This window comes from Acipenser ruthenus, chromosome 4, assembly GCF_902713425.1.
Source record: "Acipenser ruthenus chromosome 4, fAciRut3.2 maternal haplotype, whole genome shotgun sequence".
NCBI classification, from domain to species: domain Eukaryota; kingdom Metazoa; phylum Chordata; class Actinopteri; order Acipenseriformes; family Acipenseridae; genus Acipenser; species Acipenser ruthenus.
Genome location: NC_081192.1, coordinates 5443300 through 5460683, shown reverse-complemented (window position 1 = coordinate 5460683; position 17384 = coordinate 5443300). Strand labels below are relative to the sequence as shown.

Below are 17384 nucleotides of genomic sequence, written 5' to 3'. Positions count from 1 at the left end.
ATTACAACACCGTTTCACAAGCTATTGTAAAGTGCTTGAATAACTTTGACAATGATTTTGATGATGTCAGTGCATTTATCTCTATATTTGATGTTTAAAAAACTAATAATCTGTACACACAATTTATAAAATAGTTTGGTGCACATTCTGCGAAATACAATACTTTACCCGTGACACTGGCGTGAATTTTAAAGAACATTTCCGTGATTTTCACAGGGCCTTAATTATGGGCATGGCCATTTGTCAAATGCAATTAAGAATTGTTCATTTCAAATCTTGTGGATGTCTCCTATCTAAATTGGAAACTATGCTATGTTTCTGAAAGTGGAATCCACCCACCAATCACATACATAATCAAACTGTTCCTATAAACAGCCTTTTCTTCTATACCTCCTTGTCGTTTCTTTGTTTGATCTTCCTCCTCCCCTGCCTCCACGTTGCAGTGCGCCTTGTCCAGGAGGAAGGTCACCCAGAGTGCCACTTGTCCTGCCTGCTGGCATTAGTTATCCTCAGGGATCCTAGTTTTCCACAATAAAAAAAAAATATATTTTTTTATATCTGCATTATTCCGCAATTAAAAAGGCTAAAATTGAGTACCCCGTCACATTAAGATACACAAACAGTACTATTGAACAGTTAACACAGTATTTATTGGTACACTTTTAAATTCTGAGGAAGTTACAAGCTCACCAGTGCCATCAATCAATAATATAAACAAACTTACCATTTTACTTTAAAGATTACAAATAATAAAAACCAAAAGATAGTATTCAGATCAGTTTATCTCTTTGCCACCTGGGTGGCTATTGCCAAACTCATTGACCCGATCTTTAGTGTTTTTTTTATAGTTTTCGGCATCTTTAAGCAGCTTGTTCAGTAGTAACAACGCACTGGATACTGAAGTAAACTGCAGCTGGTTTTCAACATGAATGTGACAGTGCGCCTTACTCAACCTTGACCTCTGTACACCAGAAGTGGTTTTATTGAACAAGTATGTTTACGTAAATTTAAAGCAACATTGTCTGTGTTGATGATTATATATGAGAAGTGTACTGATCAGGTTACCAAACAACAAAAAAAGGCTGGCATGTTTTTTGCCTCGACCCAAGTGTAAAATTAAAAATTCTCCGACAGAATAGAAAATCTGTGTTTTTCCATGTTGTTCCGCAACAAACAGATTCTATGATGCCTGGTTATATTACATCATAGTTTGGCCAGCGTATAGGGGTGGCTCTTGAGCTCCAATGGACTAGACCATGTGCCAAATTATATTATGTTTCATTATGGGCATGATCATTTGTCAAATGCAATAATTGTTCATTTCAAATCTTGTGACCGTCTCCTTTCTGAAAGTACTACAGATTGTACCATGCAAACTTCATAGAAGTCTCTTATCAGTGGAAGTGACACATATATGTCCAACCCTGAACAGAGTTTGGACTCAAATAAATGATTAACAAAGCATTTCTTTGTACTGCATTTCATTGAAGTGTTTGTAAAAAGGCTGTAGTGAGGTGTTCTGATTTGTAAGTTATAAGATATAATTAAGCTCTATTCAAGAAAAAGGATGTACAGTTGGGAAAGTTTTAAATATATATGAATCTTTTTTTTTTTTATAACATCAGTGTTTATATATTTGCACTGAAACACATAATTTCATATGGAAAGTTTTTGTCAGTAAGCAAAAAGCAACACAATGTCTGGATTACCTGATGAAAACTAAAGACCTGTTTAAAAGCATGCATGTTCTTGATAATCAACTGCATATCAGTACATTCCTATCAGTATCGGAATTAGGATTGATTTCTACAGACCAAGAGAAAACAACACATTTTGAGCAGTAGTTTGTAAATATTTCAGTAAACTATGCAGATACTTATTTCAATATAACTATTTTTCATGGCACAAGAATAAAGCAAATTAAGAAATTCTATCCCCGATTCCTGTTTTTTTTCTTTGTAAAATAACCCAAAATGTATTTATTCAGTATGTACAGTATGCAGGAAAATGGGTTTACTTGAATTAGAATAGCTAATCCAAAAACAATCACCTCATGTAGTTATTAGTTAATGGAAAAGTATTAAGCCACACATACATGAGCACTATTTCAATTGTAATAAGTGTGCCGTCAGGATGTTTGTCTAATAAGAAGAGATTGTTATTCACCACTACCAATCCTCCTACTTCTTCTGCACTAGTACCTGTTAGTTCCTGAATGAGTCAGTGGGAGGATTTATTGTTTCATTGCACAGCTTCTATAGGAGATTGGAATTTTCTATTTGACTGCGCTGCCGCGCTGCCCCCCCCCCCCCCCCCCCCGAGTCATATTATGGTGCATCCACAATACTTTGTTCCCTAGACAGAGATAGATAGATAGATAGATAGATAGATAGATAGATAGGATGTATGTATGTATGGCATGATGAATAGGTTATACATACAGCTGCCATTCATTATCGGAAACCTGTATATCGGTCAATTCAACACACACACACACACGCACACGTGAGTTTCAAGGGAGTTTGGCTAGAAATGGGGATGGTGTATAATTTGGTCATGTTATTTGGGTATATGAGCTTTTCAGTGAATATCTTGGTTATCTGATTACATGTAGTACATTTATTGCCCCCAATGATTATAGTTGGGTTTTGACCTCACTGAGCATGCCTGGGATGAACTGGGCTTGACCACTGCAAAAGATGACCCGAAAAACCAAGGAAATGCTGGATGTTGCATTGCATGTGGAATTAAACAGCATTCAACATATGTTTTTCCACAAGTAGAAAGCCAAGGCAGGCAAAGATTCAATTATTTATATTTTCTGTTGTGCAAAAAGTGACAGAATAGCGCAACCACTATGCTGTACGAGATACTACTCATTATAAGGAAACCTTCAATGCTGAGCTTGTTGGACTGTTTCTGTGAAATGCTATTGGTGAACATTCAGTCTGAAGCTTGATGTTCATTACAGCTCATGTTTTAAGATTTTCATGCCATTATTCTGTTGAACTATAGATCAGACATTTGTAATCAAGCAGACAACCACTCTTGTACCATACAAACATAGTTTAATTGTGTCATTTAACAATCAATAACCACTCCTAATTAGAACATGTCTGCATAAAGAAACTGAGATACATTTATAAAACAGCCAGTTTTAACAAAATAACCGGTGTTCTCGTTGCAAGAAACTCATAAAAAAAAAAAAAAAAACACTTTGTATACAGAATATTTATACAGGAATAACTTCAAATTTAATTGTAAACCAAAGGAAGACACATTGCAAACATCAATTTTCACATAAATTGCATATGTTTTTCTAAGGTGTTCTATCAGTTAGTCATTTACCTAAGCTTATTTGCATGAGTAAAAATTGCATACAACATTAAATCGTGAAGCTTTTAGCATGAGTTGCTTAACATATAGCACTTTTATAGGCAACCTTTAAAGCACATTATTTTCCATTGAAGACTTAAGACACTTTTTGTTTTACTGCCCATCAAAATACATTTATAAATAGAAAAAAACATCCGTACGATTAAAATTAAATAAAAAGGCAATATTACATAAACTTCCAAAAAAATAATTACATCAGGATGCTGCAGGTTCTGCAAATAAATAATGTTAAGACGAGACACATACAAAAAAAGTTGTGTTTCACATTTTAAAAACTGTGTGAAGATGAGATTCAGAACGTTACAGGTGACAACGTTTTTGCAAAATAACTGAATATCGGCAGTGCCATATAATACAAGGCATTTGTTGGCATAGTTTTTCAAACAGTATTCTTCTACAGTTTATTCAATTATTTTTTTTCCTAACAAATATTCAAGAGTACGACATACTCTTCTATTCTAGTTTGCTGTGTCAGTTTCCAGAGCTCAAGTTTAAGTCTATAAGAACAGCTCAATGCTTGCCAGCAGGCTTCAGAATTAGTACCAAAGGCCTTGTCATTAACATGGTTACTATAAATTAATCTGCTGTAAAATCCAGTGAACACCAAGTAAACATTGTCTATCAATTCCAATAACTTCATCAGTAGCTGCATATCAGTGTATAAACAAAGGACATTAAGTGCAGTCTGCAAAATCCACGGGGTACAGGTTTTATCAACATTGTGCAAGTTTTTATAGAGATGCATCAGTCTTTACAGTGACTAATACAGGTTTACCAAAAACCACAGAAAAAAAAACCCAAAACAAAAACAGCAAGTCTATTTAAATAGTATTTTCAGTGGCACTGTAAAAATGTAAGATAAAAGGAATTATTATTATTACTATAATATTAAATTAGTCTTTAGATTCAGCATCAGACTTGGAATTCAGTTCTCCAGACAAGTGCTCCTCTATTTTAATGGAAAAGATTGTACTTTTAGTTTGGATGCTTTCCTCCAAGTCTTTGAGCAGCTCATCTTCTTTATATTCTGCCACGTCTACCTCCAAAACCGAATTGTCCTTCTGCTTCCCGTGGTGATTCAGATAGAAGCGCTGGTTTTGAAAGAACTTGATGATGGTGTGCTTGGGCAGGTCCAGTTGTGCAGACAGTGTCTGGATGGCTTCTTCATCTGGATACAGGCCTACGTCTTGGATAAAGCTCTGCAGGATTCCCAGGGCTTCCGTGGAGATCTTGGTTTGGGGCCTTGATTTCTGCCTGCTGTCGTCTTCGGACTCTGCTGGTGATGCTGTGGAAGGCTGCCTTGGGGGCAGCCTGGGACCTGCCTGTTGGTGTTGGTGGTGTTGTTGCTGCTGCTGCTGCTGCTGCTGCTGCTGTGGGTGTGAATGTTGCTGTTGTGACTGCTGTAAAAAACACAAGACAACAGTCATGAACAATTTTCAATGGTCAAAAATTAAACTATGGTGCTGTGCTAAATATAGATGGGCCTGACATCTTGTATACCCATCTCATAAAAAAATACCAAACTTCTAAATTCTACGCAATTTTATTACAGCCAAGTGGAAAATAGTGTGACCAGTGGCTCAGATTTTTCCTATGATGGGTTTTCTTCAAACAGAGCCAGCAAGCAAAAAGTTCTAAAAGTTCTCCCTTCTCAGGTTACCCAAAACAAACATTTCAGCAAATTCAGCAAGAGATCTGCCACTTTAAAATGAGAAAATTGCTTAACATTTTGTGGTGGTTGTTGTTGTTGTTGCCTAATCTAACCTGAATTGGGTCTGTAGGAACGTGCATCATGAGGGGTGGCCTGTCGACATGGTGTTGGCTCCCATTGCTCTCCTGCTCATAAATGGCATCTCGCTCAGCCTGGGGAAGACTCAGGAACCGGCGGATCATGGAGAGGTTCTCCCAGAGAGTTCTGTTCTCAGGAGACGGGTCCTCCTTCCAGCGCAGGAGCTCACACAGCCAACCCTGTAGACAACAAAACACAATAGTCTTACACTTTAAGAAACACTACGTTTAGTAGCATTAAGAGGTGTATATCATACTAATTATGTTTCCTTTACTTCTGTTTTTCCACAAAAAGAACTTGGAAGCCTTAAAGAAAGCAAGCATGAATCTGTTTGGACAGCACTAGTCCTGGCACAGTCAGGCCTGCACCAATAATCTACAGTACAGTAAGCAGCAGCAGCAGCAGCAGCAGCGGCCTTCATTTGCACAGGATTAAAACAAATAATAATAATAATAATAATAAAAAATAAAAATAAAAAGGCATTTCAGGGGCTGCTCACTCACAAACCAGTTTGCTAGTCATAGAAAAGAGAAGGTCCACTGCAAAGTGAAGATAAGTGCTGCACTTTCTTTTCACTGCTTTTACCTCTTCCTAAATGGAAAATAAAAACAAGGTTCCACCTTATTCTGCTCCCTGTGTTTTAATTTAGTCTTTGTAATATTGTTTTGTTCTTATAATGGCTACTGTAGGATTGTCTTGGATCAAACAAAAACAATTTCCCACTGTAACTATCTTTAATTAATTACTACCTGGAGAAAAACACGGGAGAAATGAAGTAAAAGCAGTACATAGTTAAATTATAAAGAAATGGCATTGCCGATCAGAAGTTTACATACATAGTTCAGTATTTTACTTGAATCTTAACAAAAAGTTTTGGTTTTAAAGCGCGACTATTTATGCACCCAAACATACCAGAAAATGCTAGAATCAAAAGAGAATGTTTGGACAACATTAAAATGTATGTTTACTTCCAGTTTGTGAATAAACTATGGATCTACACAGAACCCATAACATTTTTCTTTGGCATTTCATACAGAGGCCTCATTTGTGTTTGTGTTTTATCACATTATTTTCCGCTTCCTCAAGACTACTGGAATATAAACTGTAGACACTGGCAATTTAATGGGGAACTTCTAGGATCCTCATTCATCAGCCTCATGCAAGCATTTCTTTAACACTTGCAAGGCAAACTTTATTAGACACTCTTGTACCACTGGCTCCCACAGAGCTACAGTACATTCAGGGAGTCCCAATACACACAATACTATTCATTATTGTAACTTAAACATCTCTATAGGTAGTATAACAGAGCTACATGGTCTCTCACAAGAGAACCCTGCAGTAATACAATAGTTAATTACAGATATGAAAAACCATATGTACATTAAAGGATACATGCTCTAAATACACAGATGTTAAGTTTAAAAAACTACCAAGAGTGAATCATGTCATTCCTGTTGTATAACCTGCAGTATTTTGTTCGAGATACGTTTTGCTAATTTTGTAACTTATTGCCAATTCCTCTGTACGGAAGACATCTTTGTCAATAGTGAATGCCAGGCATGAATTATTAACAAAGAACATTCTGTCAACTGTGTGGGATGAACAGAAGACTAACAGGCCAGTGTTTTAATAGCTGTAACATTATCTTTTTCTGGGTTAAACTGGCTCTGAAGGAGGTCTGTGTAACACTGCTAGCACTGAAGAACCCAGTGTAAATGTTATTTAAACTCTGTCCATTTACAGACTCCTTAAATGTATTCAAATAGTTACCAAGTGTTAGAGAAATCGTACAACAAATACATACATTTTGTAAGATGCAACGGAATCTACATATAGCAGTAATATGTGCAAAGTTATTTCACAAGCACAATTGCTTCGCAACCAAAGAACAGATGTTGAGTAATACACGGCACACCTAGTACTGGGACAACTGTGACATGTACTATATTAACAGGCCTGGCCTGTGTGAATATAAAAGTGTCACTATCATGTTTTAACTGTCTGTCAGCGTGTGGCAGGTAGTGATGACATGTATTTTCAGAAAAAATTGTTAAATATGAAATCAAATGCAAGGCACACGATCAGCAGTGGCAAAAGGGAACTCATTTTTTCCTCTAAATTAACGATTTAAAAAACAAAAACTAATTAAATGCGAACTGACTAAAAACATTTGGATGTAATGCATTAAAATGCAGTTTCATGGTCAAGATTTGGGAAAATAAGGGCTGCTAGTGCTTCGTAAATTTCAATTCCAATACAAATGCAAAATACGTAATAAACACCTATGAGAAAAACTAGACAAAAGAGAGTGCTAGTTAAAAGACAAAGCATTATTGTTTTTTTTGATACTGGCACAAGCCCAGCACAACTCGAAAATGGCATGCAGATAAATTCAAATATAATATATTTGAAACCTGTTATTCACAGCAAACAACCCTGTAAAGTTATGTATTGTAAAGACTCAACTAAACACTAAACTCCACATCCATCTGCCACTGAAGAAATATTAATGTGCACTTGCCTATGATCCAACAGCATATGTGAATCTCTTGCAACAATAGGCAAACACATGTTGAAAATAAAATGTGAACAAATACATTTGGAGGAATCTTAATATTATGCAGATATAACCACTCAGGTCTTCAAATTTTCAGAAAACAAGGATAGGGAAAATAGGCCAAATACCCTGAATAAATTCACCCATCAACTGTTACAGTACAACATTTTCAAATGTAGGAGCTAAAAAAAAAAAAAAAAAAAAGAATAAAATTACATTAAAAAATTTAAAACTTTGACAAAAAATGTACAGCAATGTATACTTATTTACTATTTATATTTCATTAACATGCTTGCATTCTTTTTTGTTTCAAGTTAAAAACAAATCCTTAGTTAGATCTGTATGTGGTCTTTTAAAAACGTAAAGCTGCTGTATAAAAGCATTCTTATGTATTAGTATTATGAAACTGAATGTCACATTTTAAAAGATCAGAATTTAAGACAAAAAAAAGTTAATCAATTACTAAACATTTTATCTGATGAAAGCACACACACAAATATAGGCTTAAAATGAATTATTCTGATATTTCTCAATTCCAGCACCTTAAATATACCAATCACAATATATAATTAAAAGATATTTTATTCAGCCACCTGCACTGCATGGCATTTTATTTCCCAAAAGAGGACTATACAATTTGACAATTAAATTATTATTATTATTTATTTCTTAGCAGACGCCCTTATCCAGGGCGACTTACAGTCAAACAAAAATGCAATTGTATTTTCTTATTCTTAGAAAAATTATAAGAAATACGTAAAAGAATACCATTTATAATTCCAATCAAAATAATGTTATAGTTTCACCAAAAAAAAACAAAAACAAACACACAACACAACAATGGGATTCTAATCTAAGGGTAGGTATAGAACAGTGTACAGTATTTTTAGTTAGCAGCAAGCCATGGGGGAAAACACTTCTTGGATAACCAACCAACCAACGTCAGAATTAATATTTCCATGAAAGCGTCAGAAGGTGCACTTAAGCATGTTAGAGGCTTTAACACGTAGAACACGCCAATGAAACCATTAACTTATCAGTATGCGGTGCATGGTGCACTCTAGAGAGCTGCATCTCTTTGAAACAAATATTATTGGACAGTTTGAGTTTAATATATTTAGTAACCAAAAAATAAATAAAATAATGACATTTTAAACTCCCCTTTTTACAACAAACAAAAACTTTTGCAAATCTTAGTAGTTACTCTACATATAACAACTCCACACATTTATTTTATTGGTTAAGCACACTTAGTGCTAAGAAAAAAAAACAACATTTGATCTATGGAAAAATCCTTTTAGCATGTATGCGAGACACTGCCTGATATTCTGCCTAGTGTAGCGTTTATCTTTTAACAATATAACAATGTGCTGTCTTTAGCACATGGCAATGTAAGGATGCTTCAAGGCTTGTCCGATTCCTACAGTGTAGCTCTCTTGGTATACAGGATAAAGGTCTTGCCCTGTTACATACCAGAGGGGGTCTATGAGCAACTGGTACAGCTCCTCTGGTGTGTAGCATACATTTTTTAAAATCTCTCCATTAACACGCAGACAGAAGTGCCAAAAGCTACTCAAGTTCAATACAAATGGTGGGAAAAATAATCCACGACCCCCCCCAAAATACGGACAATGTTATTTGTGTTAATGCGTGGCATTTTCTGTTCAGGACATCCTGTCATTTTCACTTCCATCAGTTTAGTTCTCTAGTTAAGTACTGTTTGTAGGCCGATAAATATATAAAAAAAACTATTACAAAAATATTCAAAACAATTCTACATCTTGGTACACTGGAATTCAAAATGCCTCTGAAGGAGATGTGAAAGCATTTTAAAATTATTTACTAGGTTAAAAGGGGGACCTGATGCCTTAAATACATCAGATTTCATAATCCAGGCCATTTTTTGTGGTAAAGTGGTATTGATTTTAGCAAATGCTTAAAATATACTATTTCTCAAAGAGTGTTATTTGATTAAAGTTGTGGATAAGAAATATTACACTAATATTTTTTCCCCCTGGTCGTACAATTTGTTAATTTAATAAGGACTGCCCTTCATGTCCTGGAATAAAAGAGATCTTCTTCTCATTCTTTGTCCTGCAATATGTTTCTAACCTTTACAACATGAAATGTACTAAATGAAAATAGGAAACGGAATGGATCACTTCCCCCACACAATGTAATATAACAACCACACACATATAAATGATACCACTGAAACTGAAGTCTGCAGGTTAAATAAGAAACCCATCAAGAAGCATTAACAGGCGCTGAAGGTTTCGTGAAAGTTCATAAGTCTGACTTGACTAGTAAAACTTCAGCTCCCTTGCCAGACTAATAAACGTGACAATGGATAAAAAAGGGGTTCTACATTTCTATACCAAGAAGTCCAGCAACAAAACTATTACAAATATAAAATTAATAAAAAATAGTAAATTAGGAAATCACTTGACCACTGCTAATGACATATGAAATTAAGCAGAAAGTAGCATGACAGGGAGATTTAGAGGAGGCTTGTAAACTCCCAAATAATTTCAACTGGTTTCAGTTGTTCTGTGGTTTACTTACTTTCTGCTTTTCCAGATTCTACTCAGCATCGTTGGCTAGGTGTTGGAGTAGGTGATAAATGAGATACGCTGACAGACACAGTGGTGCAGGCATGGCGATGTTCCTTTAGATTCTAGAACTGCTAGTGCAAATAAGCCTGGCTCTTTTACACAGTGGTTAAGAAGCCTACTGTTATACTGGCATAACCATGAACTCACAGAAGACAGCTAAAGCTTCAGACTTGTGAACAACTATACTGTAGAATGTTCAGTCAGCTTGGCTTCTTGCACTGAAATACATTGATATGTTTCTCAACAGGGAGAGTGACATATATTAATATGGTATTGTTTATTGTGATAACTTCTCTGGCAATCTTATTGTGTTCAAACAGCCAGCAGTATTTTAATGAAAGGATAAGGGGTTTATTAGACATATGTAAAACTGTATTGAAAGTATGATACACAGGAAAGTATGCTCCACACACACAGATTTTGATATGTTCCATACTTTGTGCTAAAGAAACTGACCCTGTTCAGTATTGGTCAGTACTAAAATAATGTCAGTGCCAATTCTGCCTTATGTACTGGACACCCGTGTGAAGCTGTCACAATCAAGGTTTTGAATCCTAGTGCACAACCCCTGTAATATGGTCAGCTTACAGACATTTCGGTAAAGACACAAAAACCTGAGAATTAAAAACAATATTGGTAAGAAGAAGAAAGAAGACCAAAGTCAAGAAGTAAATGAGGTATTTGTAATAGGTAAGTAAATAAAAAAAAAAAAGCTGTCACTTTTCTCAAACATGTGGTTTTCATTTGACAAATAAACAAGCCGTTTGTGGTTAAACTGTCTAAATCGACTATTATCAGTCTTCCAGTGCATTCGAAATGTACAGGATATTTCAGCTTCTGTGGCACATCAGCTGACACACACACAGAGAGAGAGAGAGAGAGAGAGAGAGAGAGAGAGAGAGAGAGAGAGAGAGAGAGAGAGAGAGAGAGAGAGAGAGAGAGAGAGAGAGAGAGAGAGAGAGAGAGAGAGAGAGAGAGAGAGAGAGAGAGAGAGAGAGAGAGAGAGAGAGAGAGAGAGAGAGAGAGAGAGGCTTACAGCAAGGACTAATATTTCCAATGCAGCAGCACTAACACTACATCTGTTTCTGCTGGTAGCGGCAGTTAAATTGAAATATTTCACAGCGTGTGTCAGAAACCTGCAGAATGGTAATTATGACAGATCTGATTAAGCCAGAGTGCCACCAGCTCCCCGGCCGGCTCTGGTTGTGCAGGTGTGACCTTGTGCGTGCCTGCGTGTGTAAATAACATTAAATTACAAGCGAGAGGGCGAGAGCGGCAGTGACATCACAAAGCAGAGGCACTCTCAAGGGGGATACCCTAATGGAATATTTTCCCTCAGTCTAATAATACAGTTCATATTGACTTGAGGTAATTAGTGGGATCATTAAAGCAGTTTTCCTGGCGTATTTGGCTGCCTGATCAGATTAGTGAAAATGTTCTTCAGAACAAGCCCTGTGTGGTCTGCCAGAGCAGAAGGAAATACAAAACAAAAAAAAAAAGCACAGAAGGAAATACAAAAAGTAACAAAGCAGATTTTTTGGAATGATAAGCAGAGCTGGGTTTGCGCTTCTGCCTTGTAAAGCCAAGGCCCCAATCTTTATTAAAGCAAATAGGGACAGGGAGCAAAAAGGATCATACTGACGTTTTGCTGCTGAAGATTTTGGAAACCTAAGAACCACCGGTCGTATCGTCTGGGGTCAGTTTTTTTCTGGAAAAGGGAAAGAAACCAATTCTGCCTTTTAATGGAGTTGTTTTTTTAAAAGAGGTTAGAGCTCATGAACCGATACATTAATGTACATGTGTAGGACCCTGGTTCAAGAAAATTTACATGTAATAACACAGCACATTCTCTTTGTTGCTGTTTCCCAGGAAACCTGATAATCAAGCAACAAGCTTAATAAATCAATGAATAAAGAAACCTGGCCTTTCCTTCTGTTGTTGATCTCTTCCACTATCTATGACATCAATTCAGAAAAGGGCATTACAGCCATTGTGAGGGTGTGTCATTTCTTGCTTCTTTGACTAAAATCAATCAATCCGATCAATATACCAGGACCTCCCTTTTCAGTCCAATAATGCATATTATAAAATGTACATAAATAACCTTGGAACCCCTCCAAATGATCTGGTGCATTCAAATTTCAGGATTTTCTTTTACAGCATTGAATCATGCATGGTAATTTTCTGATGCTTGGACAAAGAATTCCTAATGCCTTAGCTTAAATGCTCATACTCTTTCCATGCAGGAAATAAATTTCAATTTATAATAAAAAAAAAACCAAACAAAAACAAAACACACCTCACCATCCATGTAAATGGATACAGGGAGTGCATAAGTTAGACACACAAAGCACATCACATTAAGCATTACTTGCTGGTCGTGCGCCATCAGTCCTTGTTATAAAACCAATAATACATCTGTTTACTTCACAATTTTTGATACAAGACCTCCACCTGTCCTCTGTGCGGGACACACAGATCTGAGCTAGTTCAAAAGGAGGGTTAATTGTTTTAACAAAATATAATATAAAAGGCTATTTTGGCAGCAGAGAGACTGGCTCCCAATTCCCAATAGGCTCTGGTAAGCATGCTCCCTGCCCGGAATCCTAACGTGCCATGCTCCCTCACAGATGGCAGACTTTGACAGCTCCCATCCGTGGCATTGATACTCCACAGTTCTGCACAAGATCAGTGACATTCCATCTCATTAGAGCCATGCTAATTATCACAGTTAGTTTCAGGGGGAAAGCATGTGTTGCAATGGTCAATTTCAAGGAGTCTGTGCATCAACAAACAGGTAATAAGGACCATGCTCCTCATTATGTGACAGCAGGCTGCCTGTGATCTGATTTATGGAATCAGATACACTCAGGATGAACCAGGGCATGTGAACATGAAAACAATTTGTATTAATGAATACAACTGACTTTTTTTTTAAATAACGTTGCAGTAAAACCAAATCCCTATATTAGCAAGTCTTTGCTCTAAACGATATCAAGCGAGCTCCGCTAAGACAGAGGTTTCTAACAAGACAAAGTTGATGGGAATGCCCTTCATTTGTGAAAAGCCCTGGGCCTCATTGTGGTTTCTCCTAACATGTATGTATGTCTCTGATGCCAATTTGATCAGCTCCAAGTTATTTTATTAATCTAGCTAATTGGAATGCAGTCAAATGATCCGTAAGGAAATGTTTCTAGATAACATCCATGTTATATTACTTCATTTGTGATCTTCAACTGTGTAGGTTTCCTGTAATATTTCAGCCTAAGCTACCCTGTAATCACTGAAACCGGCACGATCCCTAGTCACCAGATGCTAAAATGAATTCCTCAACTCCACAGAAGGAAAATAAAGATACTACTACCACACAAAGTCAAAAATGCATTTAATATCTTTATTCACAATATACCTGCCACATCTGGAATAACTTCAATAAATTATCAAAGCTCTTCCACAATACCTGGCAATATTTTGTATTCAGTTTTGAGATCTGATATCAAATTGTCAGTAGATTCCAGATATAAAGGGTATATTATCAATAAAGACTCACATACACACACACACACACACACACATATATTACAGTGTGTCAACAACACAAACTGTGAAAAGAACTTGAAATAGATAAACTTTGGTACAGAGAGACCTAATCTAACAATGACTGGCCCCCAGTGGAAACCATATGGCCCAACACAGGTTCAGTGCACTGTTCCGGGTCTACTGTGATCTCCTGGGACTACAGCAGTAAGAGAAGTGTTCTCCCACACCGTCCCTGTGAATGATGCATGGTGCACAAGAACACAAGTGCCAGCCTCTCCCCCAGCATGCCAGAACTCCGTTCTGCGTGCCATGACTGAGAATGCCTGTACTGGATACAGATTAGATATGCACATGCTGTCTTCTGATAGGGTTTCAAGTCAGCCCCCTTATGGGTTAGGAAGTGCCCCAGCTGCCCACAGAGTCTATTACTAGATGGAGCTTCTGATAATGAATCTCTCAGGCACCCTTTTAGCTACATAATTAGCACTGTTCTTACCTTGCACTGAATTCAAACCAGAGACAAATGGGGAGATCATGGCAGATGTGAAAGCACAATGCGCTCACGTTAAAGTGGCCTTTACAAAATGCCATCAATCTTTTTAAAAAATGTACGAAAAACACATGATTTACTCCTATTTTTGTCCAAGGATAAACTTCTACGGACCTCAAACCCCCAGCTAGATTAACCCTTTGCAGTCCTATGTCGGACCTGGTCCGACATTGCAATTATTCCTATCCGGTCCAATGTCGGACCCTGTCATCATCAAAAAGACGCACAAAATGGGTTTCTAGTCGTTTTTTCTCCGGAAAAAGCCGAGAAAACCATTCAATGGCCGAGTGGGAGCGACAGCAGCCGAGACAAGCTGGTAAAAAAAAAAAAAAAGGGCGTATCTCATGAATAGTCATACTTGCCCCTGGCATCTGATAATGAAGGCCATAAGGAAACAAGCTGGCTGTGACTGCATCAGCGCTCAGAGAATATCACAGACATTTGCAGAGCTTTTTTGAGATGTTATAGTAATAAAATAATGCCTTGGATCGCATTATTGAGGCGTTTGGTGATAAAACGAGTGATCAGGAGATGATTGATCGGTATGTACGACTATTATTATTTATTTCTTAGCATATGTGAAAGCTACAGTGAACGAAAGGGTGGGGCGGGGCTGGAGATGCCTAGTGAGTGCTTTGTTGATATGCAGGGCCTTTTAAACCCGTTTGACTGTGGAAAAAAAACACTTTTAAACAGCGCGTCTAAAATTAACTGCGTGTGTGAAAATAAAATTGGACCTGACGCGCCCTACGCGCACTTAATAAATGGACTGTAAAGGGTTAATGTAGAGTTAAAGCGTGGCAGTATATAGATCTGCCAATGTTTAGAGCCTTAAAAGACAATTTCTAGTACAAAATCTTTATTAAAACTGTAATTAAAAATAAATCTCCAGCAACTCCATTATTAGGGATTTAAATGACAGTAATTTTACACGTACAAGCCATGATTCATAGCTGGGATGCACTCTCTGGGATAGATCACAGTGCCATGATGTATGCCACACCAAGAGATATGCTAATGTAAACACACTTGTTTTATGTTTAAACAGCTTCTGGTGCTCTGAAACCCACAATAAAAGGAGACGTGTCATTGTAGAAATGATTGGTTTGACAGCGATTGGAGGTTATGCAACTAGAGAACCTTGTACATGCTTAAAACATGGGACTTTTTAAAATTAAATCAAGATTTTGAATAACTAACCCTTCCTTTTGCAGCAATTTTAGATAACTTTGCCACAGACGTTTATTTTTAAAGATTTGATACGGTTATATAGCAGCTTTAGAGGAAGCTTTGTGTATTAAAGAAAACGACCTTCCTTCACCCTTTAAGGACTTTATTCCGTTAGTGCTTTTCAAATTGAGTCTGAGCAGGAGCAATAACCAACATCAACGTTGCTGGCTCATATTCAAACGTACCTGGCTCTTAGAAGCTGCAACCTTAGCAAACAAGGCTTGGGAAACTTTAGCCCTCTTCATTTCTTGTTGTATCTCGTCATAAATGGAAGAATTAATATTCAAGACACAGCTGTCTGTTTTGCCATTCCTTTCTGTGGAGATCGGAGACGGTATCACCTAGGTAAAGAAAATAAAGGGATCACTGAAATACACTTGGGAAAATCTTCACCTAACAAAATCTGTCAATTAAACCATAATGATACAGTAATTGGATTAGGAAGCATTACCACTTATAACATTTCTCTGCCCTGCACTACAAAGCTACTAAATAATATACATCTTTTTTTGTAGTTCAATAAAAAAATATATACAACAGGTTAAAAAAAGTATTTGCATTTGGTATATTCTCTGATATGTATTACTATTTTTTGTCAGGGAAAGCTTTTGGCAAGGGTTATCTCTATATAAATTACGCTTTTCAACTATTCTTATGCATACATTTTTTTGATGTTTTTGTTTTTGTACACATGCAAGAGACACCCACCTGGATCCTAGAACTCCAATCGTCAGGCCTTGTATTATTACACTCTTCTCTTCTTGGCTGGCATTTAAAAAAATGTATATTTGATTACTCATATTACACACACTCTTCAGTAAAAGCAGCTCAGTAGTAATACAAAAACAAAATACCTACACCGATTCTTCAGAATACTACAACCAAAATGAAAAATATATTCCACATTAAAAGCTATTTTAAAAGATCCCTACTGCCCATGCGTTTAACCCTGGATTCCTGGCTGAAAAACAAATCTGCCTGCACTAAAAAGGCATATATATTTTAAAAAGGAATATCTTACAACAGAGCTTTTCATGGCAACTTGGAACCCCACTGTTAGAATCAATTTCTGGTTTGGCTGTTTTAACTCAATTCGTAGGTAGATTAACTCATGTACTTGCCAACCTACAGCTGTGCTTGTAATACACTCAAGACTTGTGACATGACCTTAGCATCATGCCCAGGAGAACACAAGGTCGAAACTTCAATCAAGTCCTGTGAAGAAGTTGCAGCTTTTATACTCTGGAGTATGATACTAAGCCCGTACTGAACACTGGGAGGGTATTTTCAGCAAAAGAATGACGGTCAGGCTAGCAAGTAGAAGAAATGCAGTTCTACCCCCAGCCATGAATACTCACAGCAAATTAAAACAAAACATCCTTATAAAAAAATAAGCATTGATAAAAAAGAACACTTTTAGACCTTGACAAAATTATGCAAAACAAATGCATTATTGCAAATGGAGTACTAGCCCACTTCCAAGTCAAACTCACAAATTGTGAGTGTTTTTATTGATATTGGTACATTTAATACCTAAAACAAACAAACAAACACACACTTCTGGTTTTCCCTTTCACTTAGCCCTTATACTGTAGTCTACTTGAATTCGAAATAATTGTCTTTGTACAAGAGGAAATGTGATACTAATACAGCAGGCCTATAGTAACTGTTGATCAGCTGGCAGACTATTGCATCTGTATATGT

The 17384-nt window shown here is 36.8% G+C and overlaps 1 protein-coding gene across 8 annotated transcripts in view; it reads right to left on the bottom strand.

Moving 5' to 3' along the window:
* Window positions 1-3054: 3054 nt before the first annotated feature.
* The window catches only part of LOC117400317 (DNA-binding protein SATB1-like), a 53063-nt gene continuing 38733 nt past the window's right edge, over window positions 3055-17384 (bottom strand). For 5 of the 8 annotated variants that reach the window (XM_034000092.3, XM_059021559.1, XM_034000093.3 and 2 more), the window contains 5 exons: window positions 16389-16445; window positions 15866-16021; window positions 12003-12068; window positions 5161-5364; window positions 3055-4796 (listed from right to left, as the gene is read on the bottom strand). In XM_034000092.3, coding sequence (XP_033855983.3) covers window positions 4290-4796; window positions 5161-5364; window positions 12003-12068; window positions 15866-16021; window positions 16389-16445 — 990 coding nt within the window. In that variant the 3' untranslated portion in view covers window positions 3055-4289. The remainder of the gene's footprint in view (window positions 4797-5160; window positions 5365-12002; window positions 12069-15865; window positions 16022-16388; window positions 16446-17384) is intronic. The other 3 variants (XM_059021567.1, XM_059021550.1, XM_059021565.1) reach the window with 2 other exon arrangements.